Source organism: Gigantopelta aegis, chromosome 13 (genome assembly GCF_016097555.1).
Source record: "Gigantopelta aegis isolate Gae_Host chromosome 13, Gae_host_genome, whole genome shotgun sequence".
Lineage (NCBI taxonomy): Eukaryota > Metazoa > Mollusca > Gastropoda > Neomphalida > Peltospiridae > Gigantopelta > Gigantopelta aegis.
In genome coordinates, this window is record NC_054711.1 from 21,231,981 (window position 1) to 21,257,316 (window position 25,336).

The 25,336-nt window shown below is 39.2% G+C and overlaps 1 protein-coding gene across 1 annotated transcript in view; it reads left to right on the forward strand.

The window, feature by feature from the left end:
• The first annotated feature begins 1,268 nt into the window (after positions 1 to 1,268).
• Positions 1,269 to 25,336, forward strand: part of LOC121387706 (thrombospondin-type laminin G domain and EAR repeat-containing protein-like) — a 41,062-nt gene continuing 16,994 nt past the window's right edge. The window contains exons 1-2 of the mRNA XM_041518899.1: positions 1,269 to 1,783; positions 14,187 to 14,288. Coding sequence (XP_041374833.1) covers positions 14,189 to 14,288 — 100 coding nt within the window. The 5' untranslated portion in view covers positions 1,269 to 1,783; positions 14,187 to 14,188. The remainder of the gene's footprint in view (positions 1,784 to 14,186; positions 14,289 to 25,336) is intronic.

The following is a 25,336-nucleotide window of genomic DNA, read 5'->3' on the forward strand; positions in this document are numbered from 1 at the left end:
TGACTTTTCGGGGCGGGACGTAGCCCAGTAGTAAAGCGTTCGCTTGATGCGCGTTCGGTCTAGGATCGATGCCCGTCGGTGGACCTATTGGGCTATTTCTCGTTCCAGGCAGTGTTCCACAACTAGTGTAACAAAGGCCGTGGTATGTACTATCATGTCTGTGCAGTGTTCGAGATTAAAAATTTGGGGCAGTATCCCAGTTGGATACTAACTTTTCAACATCTGGTATCCCACCTGAGAATTTAGTATCCCACTTAAATGAAATTCATAAATAACATCGTAACAAACTTGGACGATACTGTTACTTTACTTCACCAGTAAATGACGACTTTCATTGTTTCAGCGAACAATAAAAACGCAGGATTAAAACAAATCAACAACATTATATGGTATCCCGGTGGGATACTGGGTTATTGAAGTCTGGTATCCAAAATTAAATTCTGGTATGTCTGGGATATCGGGATACCGTTAATCTCGAACACTGCTGTGGGATGGTGTATATAAAAGATCCATTGCTGCTAATCGAAAAGAGTAGACCATGAAGTGGTGACAGCGGGTCTACTCTCTCAATATCTGTGTGGTCCTTAACCATATGTCTGACGGCATATAACCATAAATAAAATGTGTTGAGTGCTTCGTTAAATAAAACATTCCCTTCCTTTCATTACCGATGTCTCTCTCGCTAACCACGGATTACTAACCCAGTGTCCTGGACAGACATACCAGATAACTGAGGTGTGTGCCCAGGACAGCGTGCGTGAACCTTAATGGGATATAAGCACGAACATAACTATAAATGAGAATTAAATTGAATGTGTATCGCCAACCGCAATGCTCATTCTTCTTGTTCTAAGTGCAAAAATAACCTTCTCTGCTCTAACATTCAATGGGTCTCATTTAAGACTCATAAAACGACTATTGTGGCGCTTAAATGTTCCCCTTGGTTTCCCGCCGTATTGCCAGAGGAAATATATACAACATGGCTCTTTTTCACGCGTGCTCGCGCCGTCCTGTTCCAAATTTTCTGCCCTGCCCACCTGAGCGGCGAGATCAAAGAAACCGTTAGGCTCTATACAGCGGCCACCAAAATGAACGATCCTGACTTGACGGTCTTCTACTAGGGGCGGGTTTCAGTCGGGGCGGGGACCGCCGCGGTTTTACTAGAGTGTCAGTCAGCAACTGTGAGCGAAATTATTTTAATCTTCGGGTTATCAAACAAGTTCCCGTGATAACTTAACGATAGGATAATTTAGCGTCCATTACAACTTTGTAGTGCAGTACTTTCCGCCGGCGATTCTAGGTGATCCGATTATCCACGGGTGTATTACAGGTTTCAAATGAGAGACATATTTACACTGGACCTGTCAATCACGACTGGGCTGTCGGTTTCTCCTTTGTTCTGACAGAGTTTATCCCGATTCTATCAGGTGCTCCCTTCATCTTTATACCTATACCTTACCTTAGCAGACATCATGGTATTTGTTTGACGATAAGTGTTGGCTTTATCCCCCAAGCGGAATACAGCCTTTTCGATATTTTCTTCGCTCTCTTTTTTTTTAATTCTTTTTTTTTTGTTTCAATCTGCACTACTTCACGATTTGACTAGTCTGTGTTTTGTGGGGTTTTGTTATTGTTTTGGCACTATGTTATTTGAGACCAACAAGCGTGTGTTTATTCCTAAAGAACTAATTGGACCCTTTACAAAGTCGGTGACTTCTACGTAAATACCCTAGGAGCGGAGATACGCATATTGTATACATACGGGTGCGTGCAGTTACTGGAGGTATGTATAAAACTGATATGAAAACTCATTAATAATCATTAGAATTTGTTATAATAATATGTTTAACTTTTACAAAGAATTTTTGGGCTATGCAGCCGTCTACGATCTAGACCGATTACTCAGCTAGATGGACATTTCGACGGTTATAATCGCTCTCAAACGGCAGAGTACTAGGGTTAGGAGCTGTCACAATTATGAACATTTTAACGAAAGTACAAATAGGCCTACTAATCTTTGATTAGTTTTTCTTTTGGTAACCCCTGCCCTCTTTCTAATAGTGTACATTAAATGTAAATGTTATGTGGAATATTTCTATCAACATTTAAAAAAGGTATACGCTGGTTTTACTCAATCTTCTTCGTTCTATAGCGTACTGTTTTTACGACCGTGGAAATGTTGACGCTACCGACTATTAGATTCAGAATTCGCTTTTAATTATTTTTCTTTAATTCTGTACCATTATCATTATCATTATCCCCCCTCCCCCCTCCCCCCTCTCTCTCTCTCTCTCTCTCTCTCTCTCTCTCTCTCTCTCTCTCTCTCTCTCTCTCTCTCTCTCTCTCTCTCTCTCTCTCTCTCTCTCTCTCTCTCTCTCTCTCTGTCTGTTATCGTGTATTCTTATAGACGCATTTGATTCAACAATGTGACACCTATTCAACTTTTGTTTCTTCAGATTGCTTAAACATGAAATTTCAAAAGTGTATATTAATTTGTCACTTTAAAATCATTGTAATTAATATCCATACACTGCTAGAAAATGGCGTGACTTAAAAATATGAAAGTGGTGAAAGTGATGATTTAAAAAAACAAAAACAAATTAATACATAAATATAAATGATTTTTATTTTATTTTATTTTATTTTATTTTACTTTATTTCATTTCATTTCATTTGAATTTTATTTCATTTTATTTCATTTTATTTCATTTTATTTCATTTTACTGTATTTTATATGTTAAATTAGTTGTTCTCTAATGATCGGCTATAATCATAAATTCATTCCGTATGGAATCTATAATCTATAATCTATAATCTATAATCTATAATCGATTGTTGTCGATAATGTTCACTATAAATACATTGAGTAAAATCTACAGTAGGAGTTGGTTTCACGCGTACGTAAAAACACAAGGAATTGAAAAAGTATATTAAATGTAACATTTTGATTAGGTTTGTTCTGGACGGAGGAGCCAGCGGAAGTCGACACATGCGCCCATGACAGGCGTGCACTACAACAGCTTGCTATGAATGTGCACGTAAAACCCTTTGACTATGACCACGAACATGATTAGGTATTAAAAGTAATATTTTGAATAGTTAATAAAACTAATCTTAGCGAAAATTGTATGATCATTCCGGTGGAAAAAAAAGAGAAAAAAAAATAAATTCTTCTTTAACTCATTTCCGTGCTTATTTCCAATTCCGGTTCAACCACATTATCCTGATCAAACACCTCTGTTAGTTGGGCTGACTGTCCGGGACATTGAGTTAATTGTTGGTAGTTGTTAGTGGTTAATTAGTGAAAGAGAAGTCGGTGTTCTAGCCTGGTATCCTCCAATTTTGGAGCGAGACGTAGCCTAGTAGTAAACCTCTCGCTTGATGCGCGGTCGGTTTGGGATTGATCCCCGTCAGTGGGCCCATTGGGTCATTTCTCGCTCCAGCCAATGCACCACGACTGGTATATCAAAGACCGTGGTATATGTTATCCTGTCTATGGGATGGTGCATATGAAAAATCCCTGGCTGCTAATAGAAAAAGAGTAGACCATGAAGTGGCGACAGCGGGTTTCCTCCCTCAATAGCTGTGTGGTCCTTAACTACCGGGTATATGTCCGACGCCATATAATCGTAAATAAAATGTGTTGGGTGCGTCGTTAAATAAAACATTTTTTTTTGTTCTTATAACATACATAGGTCATGGCTGAGTGAACTGCTAATCCTATACCTTCTACCTAGTATGCAATAATGGACTCACCTTCTATTAAGAATTAAGACACAAGAACAAATTATATATTCACATTTGTTTATTACATATTATCTATTTACTATGTGATGATAGAGAATCTATGCGTGTTGCTGATGTACTGTAAACTGGAATAATATTGCTCACGGCTTCAGTTGTTAACAATTAAGACCGTTTTAGAAGTAAAACCGTTTATGAAGTAAAACAATACGCTTGAATCTTTTAGTTTAAGCACGCGTTATTTTCCCGATTTACAGTATGCATATCAATTTAAAAAATGAATATGCAGGTGTGTAACTAATGGGATGTGTAACAAATGGGAAGGAAATGTTTTATTTAACGACGCACTCAACACATTTTATTTACGGTTATATGGCGTCGGACATAATATGGTTAAGGACCACACAGATATTGAGAGGGGAAACCCGCTGTCGCCACTTCATGGGCTACTCTTTTCGATTAGCAGCAATGGATCTTTTATATGCACCATTATACAGACAGGATAGTACATACGACGGCCTTTGTTACACCAGTTGTGGAGCAATAGCTTGAACAAGAAATAGCCTAATGGGTCCACCGACGGGGATCGATCCTAAACCAATCGCGCATGAAGCGAACGTTTTACCAGTGGGCTACGCCCCGCACCCTTAACAAATGGGAAACAACCTCTAATCTTATATACTCACACTTACTCGTTAAGAGTCGCTCTGGTTGGGAGCCAATACCAAGGTGCGAACCCTCTACCTACCAGCCTCATGTCCGATGGCTTGGCTACTACAGTAGTTTTTTTATTATATGTACATGCATACTTATTTAATTCAACTTATTTTATTTCTTTATTCAGCTTAATCAGCTGCATTATTTATTTATTACAATATTTGAATTTTGAAATAACAATCTTTAGTTCTCAACATTGAAAATTAAGCATTTGCACATATACATATACATGTGTGTTAATGTGAATGATTTTATTCTTAACATCACAAATCTTTATCAAACAAACAAGGCTACACAATGTATAAGCTGAAATTTTAATTGATTAATTAATTAATGTATGTATGTATATATCTATCCATTCATCCATCCATCCATCCATCCATCCATCCATCCATCTATCTATTTGTAATAATATGTGCTGAGTGCGTCCTTAAATAAAACATTTCCTTCTTATTATTATTTTCTAATTAATTAATTAATTAATTTATTTATTTATTTATTTATTTATTTTATTTATTTATCTATTTATTTATTTATTAATTAATTTATTTATCCATATATCTATTTCTGACTTATTGATATTTTTCTTCTTTCGTTCTTTCTTTTCTTTCTTTCTTTTCTGTTTTCTTTTATTGTTGGTTCGTTTCGTTAAATTACTTTTTTTTCGTTTTATAATTCATTCTGTTCATTTTGTTTCTTTCATTCATTCATTCCCATCCATCCTTTCTAACTTTTCTTTCTTTCTTTTTTTGCTTGTTTGTTGTTGTTTTTTCTGTCCATCATTTTATTTCATTCTTTTTTTTTTCCGTTTTCTCTTTCTTTTCTGCTTCTTGTTATCCATATTTGGACCACTGAATCTAATTTAACTCCTAGTATTCTAAAGCAAACATACTGCACTTTTCCCATCTCTGCAAACAGCTTTGTTGCTAAGAAAACCAACACCTACATAATTGTACCGCAAATCGCCGACTAAGCGAAAATTGTTTGTACAACTGCAAAATAGGCCTGACGAATAGAATACTATCTAAACTATCTGGGTTGCTAGCCTCGTCAAAACGTTTACAGAAAGCGAAATGCAGAACAAATTAATAATGCTGATTGTGTACACCTGATTAGCTAGCGAAAACTTTGGTAATTGCTAGTATCTGAATTCTTCATGTAAAGACTAATTACAGTTTGCACGCCATAAACTACGCTTAGGTGTGGAGTATTGTCCAGGTGTCAGCGCGTCCGTCTATGAAGCGATAGGTCGCGGGATCGAATCCTAGAGCCGTATGGAATGTTATATGTGTGGCCACTGGATAACATTTATATTAAAACGAGTTGATTTTCTAAACGTATCTAACAAGCCAAAGAGAGAGATACACCGCACACACAGAAATATTGAGATAGACGGAGAGAGAGAGAGAGAGAGAGAGAGAGAGAGAGAGAGAGAGAGAGAGAGAGAGAGAGAGAGAGAGAGAGAGAGAGAGAGAGAGAGAGAGAGAGAGAGAGAGAGAGAGAGAGAGAGAGAATGATACAGACACACAAATATAACGAAAGAGAGAGAGAGAGAGAGAGAGAGAGAGAGGGGGGGAGAGGAGGGATAGAGAGAGAGGGAGGAGAGAGAGAGAGAGAGAGAGAGAGAGAGAGAGAGAGAGAGAGAGAGAGAGAGAGAGAGAGAGAGAGGGAGTGGGGGTGAGAAGAGGATTAATAAATTTTAACTTTATTCAGTTTTAAATTGCACACCAACATGCATAACTTTAATGTAGATAGAAATGTTTCTTTACAAATTATCATCAGTGAACATAGGTTAACTGCTAAAAGAGCCAAGCAAAACAATAATTGCACGTGTAGTACCGGCCTCGGTGGCGCAGTGGTTAAGCCATCGGACTACAGGCGGGTAGGTACAGGGTTCGCATCCATGTACCGTCTCCAACCCAGAGCGAGTTCTTAAGGGCTCAATGGGTAGGTATAAGGCCACTACACCCTCTTCTGTCTCACTATCTACTATCGTTATCCTTGAATGTATACATGTAGTTTATATTTACAGCTATGTAATATAGGTCGCCAAGTAAATGTATATTGTATGAATACAGAAACGAGCCTCGTAAGTTGTCAAACTTGTGGCCAATTCTTTTGTTCTTGGTACAATAAAATATGTTTGCAATCAATCAACCACTAACCAACTAACAACTAACCCACTGTCCTGGACACACAGCCCAGATAGCTGAGGTGTGTGCCCAGGACAGCGTGCTTGAACTTTAATTGGATATAAACACGAAAATAAGTTGAAATAAAAATGAACGTGTAGTTTTTCCTTTATTCTGGGTGTGCTGTATATTGACTATCTACCAATCCAGGTAGAATTGTCTACATAGGTGGGCGAAACACGTAGCCCAGTGGTAAAGCGTGGGTCATCCCATCGGATCAACCCATTGGGCGAATTCTCGTTCCAATCAGTGCACCACGGCTGGTATATCAAAGGCCGTGGTAATACCGGCGGTATGTGCTATCGTGTATATGAGATAGTGCAAATGAAATACCCCTTGCTACTAAGGAAAACAAAAATGTAGCGGGTTTCCGCTGTAAGACTATATGTCAGAATTACCAAATGTTTTACAACCAATAGCCGATGATTAATGAATCAGTTAGCTCTAGTGATGTCGTTACACAAAACAACCTTTGTGTTGTTTGTTGGTGTGGGTTTTTTTTTTTTTAATTGTTTGTCTGCTATGATATTTCTTTATTTCTGTAATATATAATTCTTACTATTGTATATACAACATATATTTAATAAAACTCTATTCAACTAGATTTTAGCAATTAGAAATCCATGAATCATAGCTACATTTAACACAACAAGGGGAAGGTTTTCCCTGGGTCTACTTTTTTTTCTCTTTCTGTTTGTAATAATTACAAAAAGTGTTAAAACAACAACAAAGTTATGACAATAATAATAATAATAATAATAATAATAATAATAATAATCATAATAATCATAATCTGTGAAGTACATGGAGACCATGTTACTATACTTGTAAAATACTCTATTTGTGAAGCGGTGTTCATTTTGTTTTAATCAATCTGGCTTGAGTTTAGCCTAAATCTTCGAGGCACAGACCCTAGTTTCAACCCGTGAAAATTAACACTAAGTTTAATTAGTCTGCAAACCTCTAACACACTTGGATAAAGTTACAAGTGAGTGAAACATGAGTCTGTGACTTTGAAATTTGTGAAATACCCTCTAAAAATATACTAAAACTCAACGCCATAACTGATACTTCTCAGACACACGTGCGTTTTTAAAAATATGAGAACTGCATTTTGTGATATTAAAAACAACAGGATGACGAAAAACAGTTCGAATGTACGGACATGGATACTCTAAACAATGAAATCTAAGTAAAGGATGATTTCAGTTATCAAAAACGGCTCTAATAGTAAAAAAAATATGCCTTAGTGTTTGAAAACTAGGGTATGTCCCTTTAATGATATTATATATATTATACCTGGAAACAATCTGATTAAAATTAGCTCTACTGGTCTCACCATCTATAAATAACAATTTAAATATCGACCAATTACACTTCGTCTTTCATAACGTTATTCGGGAGCATACACATTCTAAAAATATCGGTCGAGACTATTTATGCAATAGGCGAACATGTTGGTCTATTTCAACACTGAAAAACACAGGGGGGGAAAGTGCAGTAATAAACTGTGGATTGTGTACTAGTATAAACAGATTTTATAGCTATATATCACAAGGTTTTTTTCGTCTTGAAACGAATTTTATATAAAATTTTATATTGAAATTAGTTTCCGGCATACTTCGTAATTCACCCGAATCATTTCGTATACCCTGGGCATAATCCCGAATGTTTCCAAATTCTTTTCAAATCACTGGCATGATTTTGCAAGTAAGGTTTTGATTGGTCGAATGAAAGGTCAACTGGACATGAGCTCCAACGGGCTGCCGTTAGATCCACATGTAATAGTGGAGATAATTTTAATTAGATTGACCTGGACATGAATTAAGCACTACCCAAAAGGCGCCTATTGACAATGTTTACATGGTCTATATCTGCATGGTATTTACCGAGATGGCATGAATAAATAACATACATATGATGTTATCTCCATAGTTAATTACCATACATCGGTCTCGCTTGTAGGTACTGGGTTCGCAGCCCGGTACTGGCTCCCACCCAGAGAGAGTTTAAATGCATCAGTGAGTAGGTGTAAGACCACTACACCAACTGTAAAGTGTTCGCTTGATGCGCGGTCGGTCCGGGGTCGATCCCCGTCGGTGGGCCCATGGAGCTATTTCTCGCTCCAACCAGTGCACCACGACTGGTATATCGAAGGCCGGTGTATGTGTTTTCCTGTCTGTGGGATGGCGTATACAAAAGATCCCTTGCTGCTAATTGAAAAGAGCGACAGCGGGTTTCCTCTCTCAATATCTGTGTGGTCCTTAACCATGTGTCCGACGCCATATAACCGTAAATAAAATTTCCGAGAGTGTCGTTAAATAAAACATTTCCTTCCAGTCTCCTTTTCATGTAAATGTAAGTAACTTTAAGGAAAGAAAGAAATGTTTTATTTAACGACGCACTCAGCACATTTTATTTACGGTTATATGGCGTCGGGCATATGGTTAAGGACCACACAGGTATTAAGGGAGGAAACCCGCTGTCGCCACTTCACGGACTACTCTTTTCGATTAGCAGCAAGGAATCTTTTATATGCACCATCCCACAGACAGGATAGTACATACCACGGCCTTTGTTACACCAGTTGTGGAGCACTGGCTGGAGCAAGAAATAGCCCAATGGGCCCACCGAGGGGGATCGATCCCAGACCGACCATGCATCAAGCGAACGCTTTACCACTGGGCTACGTCTCGACCCCTAACTTTAAGGAATGGATCTCTTTAAAGTATTACTTACAATGTTTCCGGTTATTGAAAGGCAACGTAATTGACATGTTATGTTATTATATGTATTTATTGTGCTTTTCAGGCAACACCAACACATTATGACGTATATAGCTATAGATAGTCTCTAAATATACTTTACTGCATAAATGTATAGATTATAACTCATCTCATTGGTCAAGACGTAGCGATGGGAGTTTTGCTCATCCCCCTCCCTCCACCCCCACCCCACCCCCGCCCCGAGTCAGGCCACCGATCTTATCGGAGGTCGGTCTCTGGATTGGCGTGCTCGAAACCCCAGTGGTATATGGACACGTTAAATTGTTAACTATCTATCTTTGCTCATTTCTCGATGAACGTAAACATTACGTCTTCAGGGAGCGTCATATCTGATTACGTCATTTTATATGAGCAAGTGTGTCTTGTTGAGCGTTATTGTTTATGGATCAAAAATAATTCAAAATAAAGTATGAACTTCTAGTGTTATTATTAGCAAGTATGATTCATATTTAATTATAAGGATTGTCTTGTATATTTTTTACGATCATCTGGGTATAAAAAAAACACTTTTTTTAATACCCAGTTACCTACATCATCGCTTCGAAGTTACCTTCATCATGCCTAACCTTTTTATTTCATTATTAGCCGAATTACACAACGTATTCTTTGTGCATCGATTCAAAATATATTCATACGAAACCAACTGCCGATACGCTCTATTAAAATGTGAATGTAATGCTTAGAAATACGGAAATTCACATTGATTAATACTCATCGTGTGCGCCCTCCGCCATATTGGATGCGAGTAACTACAGTTACCCGCATGCGGTTATCCCCTGTGATATGAGAACAATTTGCGGATGATTTTTTTTTTTCATACCCCGCTGAACGTACAAGAAATAACAGATAATGCTTAAATGAATGTACACAATAAAATATGTTATGAGAACCGGTGAATTTAGACAATTTATACCTATGTTTTGTATATTAAATATATGTAATAAAACGTGTTATCTGAGCTGTCAAATTAGACAGCTTATAAGAAATGCTTGCATATATGAATGTATGTATCACAATATGTTAGTATCACCTCTTAATTTGAGCAAGTTGTACTCAAAGCTTGTATACATGTATGTGAATGTATGTGTTATATGTTGTCAGGACCTCTGAGTCTGGACAGCGTATACCCATTTTCAACGGTCTCGGTGGTGTCGTGGTTAAGTCATCGGACATAAGGCTGGTAGGTACAGGGTTCGCAGCCCGGTACCGGCTCCCACCCACAACGAGTTTTAATGTCTTAATGGGTAGGTGTAAGGCCACTACGCCACCCTCTTCTCTTGCACTAACCACTAACCAACTAACAAGTAACTCAATGTTCTGGACGAACAGCCCATATAGCTGAGGTGTGTGTCAAGGACAACGTGCTTGAACCTTAATTGGATATGAGCACGAAAATAAGTTGAAATGAATGAATACCAGTTTTCTTATAAAATATATATATGAACGTATGCAATACAATATCACTTCAGGACCTGCCAAGTTACACAACTTACATCCAATTCTTGTATATATATGAATATATACAATAAAATGATGTCGGGACCTCTTAAAGGCGCGGATCCTAGTTTAGTTAATTTAAAAACATGTATCTCATTTGGATAATGTTACAATATTGTGAATGAAGACTCTGTTAAAACGGGAAATAACCTTCAAAATAGACTAGAACTCGAATCAATAAACGTGCGTGCGTTTTTACTACTATGAAAAATGCTAATTTATTTTGTATTAAAAACACCAGGATGACCAGAAACAATTCGGTTCTACGGAAATGGATAGTCTAAAGAATAAACTATAAGTAATTTTTTATTTCAATGATCATAAACAGCTCTAATGGTGAACAATATGCTGTAGTGTTTAAAAACTAGGGTCTGTCCCTTTAAGTTGAACAATGTTCTTCAATTCTTTTCTATGAGTGTATGCAGTGCAATGTGTTTTAGACAGTCTATAGCTATATACGTCAAGACGAGTTGGTGTTCCTTCAAAAGCACAATAAATCTATAGTTGGCGGCAGTCGTGTGCTATTAAAATGCTATAAAATAAAAAACCTAGTTTTTACCTGGGATTTTGTCGAATGCCTTTGCCTCAGGTGCCCATTAGTTACACTAAAGGTAAGCTTTGATCATTAATCAAAGCGAATCTATCTCGAGCAGCGAAACCGTGATGAGAGAGAGAGGGGGGAGGGAGAGAAAGAGAGAGAGAGAAAGAGAGGGAGAGGGAGAGGGAGGGAGGGAGGGAGGGAGAGAGAGAGAGAGAGAGAGAGAGAGAGAGAGAGAGAGAGAGAGAGAGAGAGAGAGAGAGAGAGAGAGAGAGAGAGAGAGAGAGAGAGAGAGAGAGAGAGAGATAGACAGACAGAGAGAGAGTAAGAGAGAGAGAGAGAGAGAGAGAAAAAGAGAGAGAGAGAGAGAGAGAGAGAGAGAGAGAGAGAGAGAGAGACAGAGAGAGAGAGAAGAAGAAGAAGAAGAAGAAGAAGAAGAAGACGGCTTAGTTGTAGTCTAACCTTTTAATGACAATGGTAGCCTAAATAATTAAAATCAACCAACCGTGTCACAGGAATGTTGTGAGTACTAAGTAAACCTGTGTTACACCAACAATTTCAATAATGAGAGACGTACATATAGGACGTAATTACATAGATTGCGATAGTCTAACGTCACAACCACCACTTTAAACTACCGACAATACCACTGCAATAAAACTGAGATTATTCTTTAAAGATTTAGTTTTAAAAGAAGAACATCTTATAGTTAGGTTGATTCTTCCTTTTGAAATCGAATATGCCAATAAAAACCGCACTAAACGCGTGTTTGTGTGTCTATGGACGCCAGCTAGATAATTTCTAAGCGGGTGGTGGTGAACCGAAGGCAAGAACTAAAAGTCCTTTTCAGACATTCAGGTTTGTTATGCTGTGTATTTGGAAAAATACATGTACCATGTACATTTATTTCTGAAACGAAATTGTAATCAAACTTAGCCTAATTTCAATGCCAGTTAAAGTCATAATTTACATTAGGCCTATTATATAATATCGCAATGTGAAAAACGTACCTCGCAAAGCGATCGTCAAAAGTTAAAGTTTGTTTTGCTTAACGACACCACTAGAGCACATTGATGTATTAACCATCGGTTATTGGATGTCAAATATTTGGTAATTTCAGATGCACCATCACACAGCCAGGTCACACAGACAGGATAGGAGATACCACGGCCTTTGATATACCAGTCGTGATGCACTGGCTGAAACGAGAAATAGCCCAATTGGTCCACCGACGGGGATCGATCCTGAACTGAACGCACACCTGAAGCGCACTTTACCAGTGGGTTACATCCCGCCTCCTTGGGAGTAACGGCTGGATGTAGCCCAGTGGTAAAGCGCTCCCTTGATGCGTGGTAGGTTTGGGATCGATCCCCGTCGGTGGGCCCATAGGACTATTTCTCGCTCCAGCCAGTGCACCGCGACTGGTGTAACAAAGGCCGTGGTATGTGCTATCATGTCTGTGAGATGGTGCATATAAAAGATCCCTTGCTGCTAATCGAAAAGAGTAGCCCATGACGTGCAGATAGAGGGTTTCCTTTCTCAATATCTGTGTGGTCCTTAACCATATGTTCGACGCCATATAACCGTAAATAAAATGTGTTTGAGTGCGTCATTAAATAAAACAGTTCCTTCCTTCCTTGGGAGTAATAAAGGCAGCAGGCATCATGAGATAAAACAGTGGCAATAGCAACGACACCACTAGAGCACATAGATTTAGCAATCATTGGCTATTGGATGTCAAACATTTAGTAATTCTGACATATAGTATTTCAGTAAACCCGCTATATTGGTTTTTCATTAAAGGCAAGGCTTCGTTTATAAATACATTTTTTTACAGACTTGACAACATATACCACGCTCTTTGATATACCAGTCAGTTTTGATATCAGTTTAAAACACTTGTAGCGTACAGGCAATTGAAACATGAACAACAGCCTACCGCCTCCGGTTCCTTCGTCTGGTGGTTACGTTCTCGAATTCACACCTAGCAGGTACTAGGTTCACGACTCGGTGCTGGCTCCAGCCTGCAGTAAAACAACAACTGGGAAGAAAAATGTAATGTTATTTCATACACCGACTTCAATATCATTCACTACCAACATTAACGTATGTCAGTGGTCTAGTGGATAAGCTGGCTCACGCATTTATTCATCTTTCTCATCTATCACCCTCTGCCTATCAGTCTCATTATCTTAATATAAAAAAAGAAAACTTTCCAATTTCTCGCACGATTTCAATCTGTCTCGACCCTTTCTGCCAGATTCCTCCGACTCTGTCTTCTGAGCTGTCCACACCATCGCCTACCTACGATAGCCACGAGAATAACCGTTTGCATAGCAGCCGATGAAATCGTAAGGTTTAGCTTGTTAATCGGTTAATCTCGTGTCTATTCACGTACGGGGAACTCGTATTGTGTGACGCCGCCTTTACTTGATTATTAGGCTAACTAGTACAAAATTGGTCGAACATAATGAATACAGCGTCAGTAGTAGCTGCTGCGACAGCAGTTTTTAATATACTGTGAAACCTCTCAATACCGAACCCTCTGTAAACCGGACGCTTTACAGAGTTCCTTTAAAAAAAAAAAACATAACAGAAATTAACCTCTCTAAACCGGATCCGTTAAAATACCGGACATTTTTTTTATTGGTTCTATTGGTGTCCGGTTTAGATAGTTGATGTCGTTTCAAAACGTATATTTGTCTGTTGTAGGTATGGGAGTGCCCGGATGGTATCCCGGCATTCTGATACCCCTCGTGGCGTGGATTCTGTCCAGTACGGCTGACAAGGTGAAACTTCCGGTACCATGTACAGGTGAGTCAAAGGGAATCTATCCATGTTGCATCATGGCGGCTTACCGTCAAACACTGTTGAAGGTATTTCGTCCTTTAAATACTGACCCTGACGAAAGAGTCTAACAGAGTCTGAGACTTTAACGCCATGGAAGAGCGGAACGTAGCCCAGTGGTAAAGCGCTCGCTTGATACGGAGTCGGTTTGGGGTCGATCCCCTTTGGGCTATTTCTCGTTCCACCCAGTGCACCACGGATGGTATATCAAAGACCGAGAAAGAGAGAGGCTGAGAGAGAGAGACGGAGAGAAAAGTCTGGAGAGAAGAGAGAGAGAGAGAGGAGAGAGGGAGAGAGCGGAGAGAGATAATAGAGAGGAGAGAGAGAGAGAAGAGAGAGAGAGAGAGAGAGAGAGGGAGCGCAGAGAGAGAGAGCTGAGGGGAGAGGAGAGAAGAGGAGAGAAGGGACGGAGAGGGCGAGAGAGAGAGAGAGCGAGAGAGAGAGAGAGAGAGGGAGAGGCAAAGGGGGGAGAGAGGGAGGAGAGAAGGAGAGAGGGGATAGTAGAAAGATATATAGCAGAACGAGATAGGGGAGATATGAAATATATATATATATATATATATATATATATATATATATATATATATATAGATATATACATATGAGAGAGAGAGAGAGAGAGGAGAGGAGAGAAGAGGAAAGAAGAAGAGAGAGAGAGAGAGAAAGAAGGAGAGATGAGAGAGAGGAGAGAGAGGCGAGAGATTGAGAGACAGACAGGACAGACAGACAGACAGACAGAGAGAGATAGAGAGAGGGATTAGATAGAAAGAGAGATAGAGGAGAGAAAGGAAAACGGGAGACAAAGCGAGATATAAGGGGAGAGGGGAGACAGAGATGGAGAGAGAGGGAGAGAGAGGGAGGTATAGAGGGAGACAGAGAGAGTGGTAGAGTGGGAGAGAGAGAGAGAGAGAGAGCGAGTAAGAGAGAGAGACACACACACAAAGCAAGAGAGAGAGAGAGAGAGGGGGGGGGGGGGGCGGCAATATTGTGTTAAAAAAAACGTTTGCATTGTACAGTTTATTGAAATAAAGTCTCTTTATTAACTGCCCGTTTACAATGTCCAATTCCACGCTTAGCAAGTATCAAATACTGTATAGTAATGAAAAAGCTACTCCAAAATATAAGTAATGTCTATTTATTTGAATGGTAAACCGCAAAGCACAAAGCGACAACAACAGACATGGCCAACAACAGACATGGCCAACGAAACGGTAATGTAAGCAGATGACAATATAGATTTAGTTTTTTTCCTGAAGTAACAAGGCACAGACTTTATTTTCCTTTTGAGAAGAAACCTGCCGAATACACGACACTCTGCTGAAGGGATTAACGTCAGCCATTATGAGATACACCTATTTTCCTCTTTGTGTCGCGGCTCGATGAAGTCAGCAGAAACTAATCAAAGATATTTATGAAGTTTCGCACCGTCTTGTTCAATTGACTGGGTGACAGTCGGACTTAAGTGGTAGGTTTTTAGTACATTGTGTGGCTCGAAACACCTCGCGTGTACACAATTACTTCAAACAAAGTACAGAGACACTTCAAACAAAGTACAGAAACACTCCAGATAAAGCTGAGAAGCAATTCATTTTCAAGTTTACAATCTGCAATAAAGACGCGTATACGTTTATAGCAATACGTGTCGTACACAAATAAGTAAACCATTTTCAAAAGACAGAACTGATATTGAAACTATACCTGTCTGTTTGTGTGTGTGTGGTGTGTGTGTGTGTGTGTGTGTGTGTGTGTGTGTGTGTGTGTGTGTGTGTATCAGCTCATAACTGGGGCCTTTTAACGAGTTAGTGGGTTAGTGTAAGGCTACTACAACGATCTCTCTCTCTCTCTCTCTCTCTCTCTCTCTCTCTCTCTCTCTCTCTCTCTCTCTCTCTCTCTCTCTCTGCTAGTAATGGGAAAATGTAGCGGGTTTCCTCTCTAAGACTATATGTCAAAATTACCAAATGTTGTGTCGTTAAACGAAACAAACTCTTTTAACTGACTCTCTGTGGCTACATGTCTATGTGGTTTGCACTGTTCAGTAAGTCTGTTGATACCGTTATATTGCACTGGTATTTAACTAAAAGAAAGTGTTTCATTGTTTATATTATAAGCCATTGCCCGTTGACTGGTGTATCAAAGGGGTCTTGCGGTCATTTGCCCCCTCCTGACATTTGCCCCTATGACATTTGCCCCCCCCCCCCCCCCCGGACATTTGCCTCCCCGGACATTTGCCCCCTCCGGACATTTGACCCCTACGGACATTTGCCCCTTTAATACGAAACAACATTAAAACATATTCAATAAAACAATATTTTATTCAATACTACATGACATAATTACAAAGCACTTTTTCACAATGGCCTATGCCCTTCAGGGTGGTTTTCACTTCAGTCTGATACATGACTATCAAGTAGATTAAATGATTTTCACTTGGCAATACCGATCGATATAATATTTGACTGGGACTCCCAAGTTCTATAGGGAATTTTGTAATCAGATGTGAGATTATTAAATGCATCCTATTCTGCCTATATACACAATGCCACATTTAGTCTTTTGATCAAAGCCGTAGTTTTGGAGGCCATGACAATCAAGTAGATTAGATGATTTTCAGATATTTGATGTTATTGTAAACAAAGCTCACTGGCAATGCGTGTGTGTGATTCTAGAAATATTTTTCGTAATTCGTTAATTTATTTCCATAATAAATGGAAGGAAGCCACATACATATTCATGCCTTCATGTATCTCAGTTGCAATATTTAAGAAAAATATTGAATAATTTACACCAAAAAAAAAATTGAAGGTGTGTGTGTGGGGGGGGGGGGGGGCAAATGACCAGATTTTCATTAAGCAAAAGGGCAAATGTCCAGGGTGGCAAATGTCCTAGGGGCAAATGTCCTAGGGGCAAATGTCCGGGGGGGGGGGGGCAAAAGACCTGGACCCATCAAAGGGAGTGGTGTATGCTGTCGTGTCTGTCTATATAGATCTTATACAAAAGAACAACAGCAACAGAAAACAAAAACCCCAAAACAAACGTTTTGTCCCCCACCCCAACCCCAGCCCAACACACACCTACGCTATAATCATATTTGTAGTTCAGACTGTATAAACATGTATCAGATATGAACGTGATACGATATCGAAAGCTAAACTTAGCAGCTTAGTGTGTTCCTATAAAAGAAACGGTTGTAGGTACACAAAGTATATGCATAAGAGTGTACACCACCAAATAAAATCCCATAGACGACACTAGTAGCATGTGTGGAAAAAATCTTATACCTACAGCGTATCAATCGACATATACACCGCGGATATAAATACTACCACTCCTCACACTTAAAGTGAATCAGAACAAAATGAATTCAGAGATAACGTGTAGCGTCTGTGATTACCCAAGTTCCGCACGCAATTTGAGTACGGTTTGTTACAGGTGCCCCATACAAGCACAAGGTTACTCGACACAGTGGTACTAGATGAAATAAAATTGCATACATGATTTTTTTTCACAGATGAAACACATTTATCACCAATAACAGGAATTGTGGTATTAACTGATCTATCAAAAGATGGGTGCACCTCGAACTTTGAACCAGCCGGAAGTTATTTGGTTTAATACTACAATAAATGATTTTTAGGTGATTGTAATTGGTTAGATTTACACATGTATCTTTAAAATCCCCCCCTCCCCCCCCCCCCCCCCGCCCCGAAAAAAAAAAAAAAAAAAAAGGAGGAAAATAATAATAATAATAATAATAATAATAAATGTCAACAACGACAAGAAAACAAAACATTAAAAGCCCAAAACAAACCCCAGACGAGAAACACAAACAAAAGAAAAACCAAGCCAAACAAACATCGGAAACTAATCAATAAAGGTAACACACATTTTAAATGAGGTACACCAAGGAAGCTAATATTGAATTTTCAGTTTCCAGGATATAAGATCAAACATTCATTTTTTTAAAAGCCACTGCGACGATTTCTTTTATTTCTTTCAGCAAAATCTTTACTATCACCGCCATTTCCTTTTCTGCATATCGCACTCAACATACACTGGCCTGGGTCGACTACCCTGTCGAGACGGTATTGACAAAATTAATTACATTTTCACCGCTAACGGACACTTAATAATTGGAAGCCGGTTTTACGTGTTACCGCAAATTGGACGCGGCTCGCTATCAACACGATAGCGAAACGTCGCCAGAAAGCCGTCTTTCCATCTAAGGACTGGCTGGAGAATTTTGATCAACTTTTCCAGGTTGTAAATATTGATACGGTGTAAACATATCGGTGTGGTGAGATCACCGCGGCGGACACCAAAAAGAAGCGCGCACGTTATCGGTCACGTGATGCCCAATAAACGTGTATATTGGTAATAATGGTTTGGCTTTTGTAATATATCGGCTTTTGGTTGTGTAGTGGTGAAGTCAGGCTGGTAGATATTGGGTTCGTATCAATGTGCCGGCTTCTACCAAGAGCGAGTTTTAACGACTCAATGTAGAAGTATAATACCAGTACACTGGCATCTCTGTCTGTCTCTCTGTCTCTGTCTCTGTATATGTCTGTCTGTCTATCTGTATCCCTCCCTCTCTCTCTCTCTCTCTCTCTCTCTCTCTCTCTCTCTCTCTCTCTCTCTCTCTCTCTCTCTCTCTCTCTCTCTCTCTCTCTCTCTCTCTCTCTCTCTCTCTCTCTCTCTTTCTCATCCTAATCAGAACAAGCTGTTTTAGCACGCCCTTCATGGGCACAGGTTTTTTTCTCTGACATACACAATTCGTTATTGTTTTATAAAAGTTGAAAGTTTGCTTTGTTTAACGACACCACTGGCGCACATTGATTTATTAATCATCGGCTATTGGATGTCAAACGTTTGGTAATTCTGATATATATTCTTATAAAGGAAACCCGCTACATTTTTCGCCATTAGTAGTAAGGGATATTTTATATACACCATCACACGGACAGGATAGCGTATTCCACGGCCTTTGATATTCCACTCGTGGTGCACTGGTGAACCGAGAAATAGCCCAATGGGTCCACCTACGGGGATCGATACTAGACCGACTGTGGATCAGGCGAGCGCTTTATCGGTAGGCTACGTCCCGACCTGTGTGGTTTGAGAAAGAACTACATGACAAACGAGTCGGAGAAAAGATGGACAATATATCTGATGACACCTTTGATGGGAGACTTACAACATATTGTGGAATCTGGCTTGTGGCTGTTATTTATTTATTAGTTGTGTGTAGTTCTAAAGAAAGGCAGCGAAAAGCATTTGTGTACACATGCACGGACACGCCCACAATTGGAACACACGCGGAGATATTCTTCTTTATTGGTGAGTCACGAAAATTAGGACAGAAGAATTTCGTCTCATTGTTTAATAGTCTTTGCGGTTTGTTAAGGTGATTTAGCTGTCCATACAATATACCTACACGGCTTATTGATAAAATATTTAGTGACTGCTTTATTTTTTCCCCCTTAAAGGGACACACCCTCCTCTTTAAAACTTTTCCCCCTTTACCTTTTTTCTTTTCCCTTAGGACCTGTTTCCCCCCGTAAAAATGGGCGCTAAGTTTGGATAGATTTAGCAAATACCTGTAATACATTTTCACAAAGTGAAACAAGAGTCTGTGACGTTGAAATGCCCTTTAAATTGACTAAAAACAATGACTCCATAACCGTTTACTACTTTTTCAATTCTTTATTCACTCAGGACCATCCCGCACCTCTCATTGGTACATGAGGTAATATAATAATATAATATTTACAAAGTGAGCAATTAACAAACATATACAGATAACATTTGGAGAACAAAGTATAATAAATAAATATTATATTTAATACATGTACTCATGTTCATTTCTAGATCACATTCTTGTTAACTCCATAATCGTTACTTCTCAGACGCACGTGCGTTTTTAAAAATATGAAGAATTTTTATTTTTTTTGTGTGTATTAGAAACACCAGAATGACCAGAAACAGTTTCGGTTCTACGGAAATGGATAATCTAAACAATAAAATATAAGTAAGGTATGATTTCAATTATCATAAACGGCTCTGATAGTGAAAAAATATGCCTTAGTGTTTAAAAACTAGGGTCTGTCCCTTTAAATTTAATATATATTTTATTTACACATTAAACTTTTATTTATATTTATATATTTTATTTACAAATTTTATTACCTAGATTTATTGTTGGCTTTTATTCTTATAAAATAATCTATAAAAAAGAAAGAAAATCCATCAATTTATTGAAGAACATGTGCAAGAAATAAAATACGTTTTATTAACGAACGTTTGCGGATGTTTCTGAACAAAACATTCGATTCTGTTTGGATATTTTGCATTACAAGGGACGGATTTATATCAGTCGGTTGAACGCTCGTCTGAGGTGCTTGCGTCGCAGGATCGAACCACATCGGTGGACCCATTCATCTGATTTGTGGGTTTTCCCCCGTTCCAACCAGTGCACCACAACTGGACAAAGGACGTGGTATGTGCTGTCCTGTATGTGGGAAAATGCATATAAAAGATCCCTTGCTGCTAATGGAACAATGTACGGGGTTTCATCTGATGACTACGAGTCAGTATAAGAAATGTTTGACATCTAATAGCCGATGATTAATTAATTAATGTGCTCTAGTGATGCCGTTAAAGAAAAACAACTTTTAAAACTGAATTTAGTCTGTTCATGGCTCACAAGCGTATATAACTACATACATTTACAATGCTTAAAAACCTGCGTTTAAGAGAAACAGGCTTTGTAAATTGTGGCCTTATAATGTCTGAATTACCAAATATATCAATGTACTCTAGTGGTGTCGTTAAACGTGTTTTCCCCTCACACATACATGTATTATACACATAAGCCACCTCGGTGGATTCATTCAGCTGGTTGTTTTTTTCTCGTTCCAACCAGTACACCACAACTGGATAAAGGCCGTGGTATGTGCTATCCTGTTTGTGGGAAGTGCACATAAAAGCCTCCTTACTGCTAATGAACAGATGTAGCGAATTTCATCTGATGACTTCGATTCAGAAATATCAAATGTCTGATATCCAATAGCCGATGATTAATATATCAATGTGCTCTAGTAGTGTCGTTAAGTATCATACACATAAGCACACAACATACACTAGCGTCGAGCGTCTTGTAATGTTATGAAATCAACCACACCAATTTATCGGGTCGGTGCAAACTTCCGCGGTCAATGAAAGTTCTTATTCACACGACCATACCATATCAAGCAACTCGTATCACTAAGGTATCAGAACGTCAGGTCTTTACGCTGTAACTGTAGTATAAAATTAATACCTGGTTGATTAAAAAAAAAAAAGGTATCGTTGGTGCAGTGGTTAAAGCATCAGCGCTAATGGAGGGAAATGGTTATTTCGACACTTCGTCGAAATACCGAGTGAAGAAACTCGGTACCTCTACGTTTTCTAAAGATTGGACAGCACGTACCACGGTTCTTGATATAAATACATAAAACACACCACACGCAAGCACACACCCCACACACAAGCACACACACACACACATACATACCACACACAACACCCACCTCACTCTCTCTCTCTCTCTCTCTCTCCATCTTCCCTCCCTATCTCTTCTCTCTTTCTCGTTCTCTCTTTCCTCTCTATCCGAGGGTTGGCGTGTGCATAGGTTTGCGTTTCGTGACTTCCTCCACGGTGAGTAGCTTCTGGTATATCTTTTTTGTTCCTTCGCGGTATGTTTCCCTATCTGAGTTCTTCTCTGCTCCTCTCCCTACTCTCTCTTCTCTTTTTTCGCTCTACTCTCGATTCTCTCTCCTCGGTGATCTGTGGGTACAATAGGTATGCTTTCCCGTCGACAAGTCCTTTGTATCTCTTTTCCCTTCCTTTTCTTTTCTTTTTTCCCTATCTGTTCTGTTCTCTCTCTCTCTCTCTCTCTCTCTCTCTCTCTCCTCTCTTTCTATCTCTATCTCTCTTTCTCTAACTTCCCTCGGTCTCTTGTGACGTGTTGTCTCTGTATCTCTCTTTCCTCCCCCCCTCTCTTCTCCATCCCTCCCTCCCGCCCTTCTGCCTCTCTAGCTGCTCTTTCCTCTATCTCTCTCTCTCTCTCTCTATTCTCCGTCTCTCATCTCTCTCTCTCTGGACCTGAACTGACGACGCCTTAACCTAAAAAAACCCGTACATTTAACTTGGGTTTCGAGGGTGTGTCGTTTTTTTAGAGGTGTTTGTATACGGTAATATATATATAGTTATATATATATATATATATATCAATATATATGACATGAGCGTGTAGTGTATACAGTACATACATGCATACATTGTTGCATAATATACAGTCAAATACATAACATACAACATACAGTACCATACAATGAGCAGATGCACAAACATTTTTCAACTTACTAGCAGATTTGTTAAAGACCCGTTAGAAACTCCTTCTTTTTAACTCTACATTAGAAAACGGACATAATAGAATTAAAACGTTTTTCAATGTTAAAGATGCAAAGGTCAAGGCTGTCTAGTCTTAAAGACTTGTTAAGAAAGATTTTTCTTTTGGTTAAATTTTCGAAAAATGCCAACACAAACTGTCAACTCATCAAAGTATTGTGTTGCCTCTTCGAATGACTCGGCTTTCCTTACAAACATTGTGGAGAACTTGTTAAGCATTCCGGGCGGCAGTGGCGCGCTTAAAACGTCTCGAAAGGTCAGGCTCGGCTTTGTGTGTTTTCCATTTGTTTTCTTAAATGGATTTGTAACCCTCGTTTCCTAGATCGTGTTGTTCGCATTAAACACATCATAACGAAGGAAGAACGTGGTGAATTTACAGGAATAAAGAAAAGTTACAGCTCTGTCGACAAGCGTTTTCGACCTGGGCGTCTTTTTTTCTTTTCGTTTCTTCTTTTTTTTTTAAGTTCTTTCATTCTTTTGACGGAACCCTATTCCGTTTTGTAGGTTCGCTCCAGTTTGCGGAGCACCGACAACTTGCACGATGTTTGTGGTTCGAACGATGAACTAGGTTTTCCACAGTTGTTTTTGGATTGACGCCCCCCAAGAGGTTGCTGTACGGAACGTGGCTCCGTTGTCGAGTTATCACACAGCGTTCGTTATGATTTTTATTAAGACAAGCCACGAATTTACTACTTCAAGTATCCATCAGCTCGGGGGGTCGGGATGTACTGGTTAGGTGGTTAAGAGCTTGCCTATTGGTGGATTTTGTTGTAGTTTCAAAAGCTCGAATAATCACTCTTGTAACTTTCGAAGCTGCTCCCTCCCCCTCTTATCCCATCTCTGCTCTCTGTCTCTCTGTCTCTAGCTCTCTCTCTGCTCTCTCTCTCTCTCCGCTATCTGCTCATATGCATGTTTCTCTCTCGCTCTCTCTCTTCACCCTTCCCTCTCTCTCTCTCTCTCTCTCTCTTCCTCTCTCTCTCTCTCTCCTCTCTTCTCTCTGCTCTCTCTCTCTCTCTCTTATTTTTTAATTTTTATCTTAAGCGTATATATGTTGTTGTTCTTTGTTTTTAATTTGTTTTTCCCTTTTACAACCAGGTCTCACATTTGAACAGATGAAGAGGGGCACCCCACACCTAACGCCGCAAACGGCCCTACAATCTCTCGTCCCTAGGAGCTATGCTCAATTTACCGTGTACAAAACTCAAATTGCTGGCCTTTTTATAATGTTGTGACGCTCTACTCTTCTCTCTCTCTCTCTCTCTCTCTCTCTCTCTCTCTCCTCTCGCCTCTCTCTCTCTCTCTCTCTCTCTCTCTCTGTGTGTGTGTGATATATAGATAGTTAATATATATAGTATATATATATATATACACACCGAACAGCAAACCAGACATTACGCAGATGAATAGAAAAAAAACAGACGAACTAACATATATACCTCCGACCGAAACACTAACGGGCAGACACACAGACAGACAGACATGGAGACCAGACAGGCAGGCACACAGATACATAGACAAAACAGACGAACTAACAAATATTCATACAGACCGAACCGACACACTAACAGACGGACGGAGAGACAGACAGATAGCCATAGATGTTGATTAAGCCTGAGGTTAGTATCTTCAAAAAAAAAAAAAAAAGAGGCTGGTTTCTAGGTGGTCTGAAATACCTCAGATAGAACAGAAGAAACGTGCACGCCAGTTGAGTTGTATTGTAGGCAGTTTATTTCCACCCAATTTCTTTGACGCACCGCGTCTCATGCCAGGCTGCACATCAATACAACGCTGAATGCAACGGCTTTTCACATACAAGTCACCGTGGCCAAGTTTGTTGGAAGTAATTTCAGGTTATTTTCCACAAACAGGATTTACAAAACCATAAATGCTGGATATTTTTTTCCGCGCTGATAGTCAGTCCTATTGACTAAAGAGAGTTTGGAAAGCATTTAATAGAGTGTTGGGTTAGGTGAATTAATTACGTACCGTATGCTAGATCAAAGGGACCCGCCACAAGATTAATGTCGGGCATAAACGCTACATTTCATTGTTGCTCTTTCAACGACATCTGCTATCAATATTGCCCCCTTCCCCCTAGCGGAATGTATGCCATGTAAATAGTGTACCCAAGGTATACAATAAACGTTTCAATTTAATCACCGGTACAGTCATAATTTACAAACATGACGCTGTATATGGAATTGTAGTAATATAAAATATTTAAATTTTGTAATTTAATGTTTAATGTCAAATTTATTTGCGAGCAAACCACCCATCAGTATTGTGTCAGAGTTGATTGTGGTTGTATGAATATGTATGGATATACTACCAATCGATTTAAAAGGAATAAAGAAAGCATTATTAAAAAATTTAACGACACACTCAAAATATTTTTTATTTATAATTATATGGCATCGGACGTATGGTTATGGACCACACAGATACCGAGAGAGCAAACCCGGTGTCTGCTTTTTTTTTCTTTTCTTTTTTTCATGTCAAGGAACAAGCTGTTAATAGCGCACGCCTGCCTTGTGTACATACTCTGACCACTGTCAGGTCTTTCAGATGTG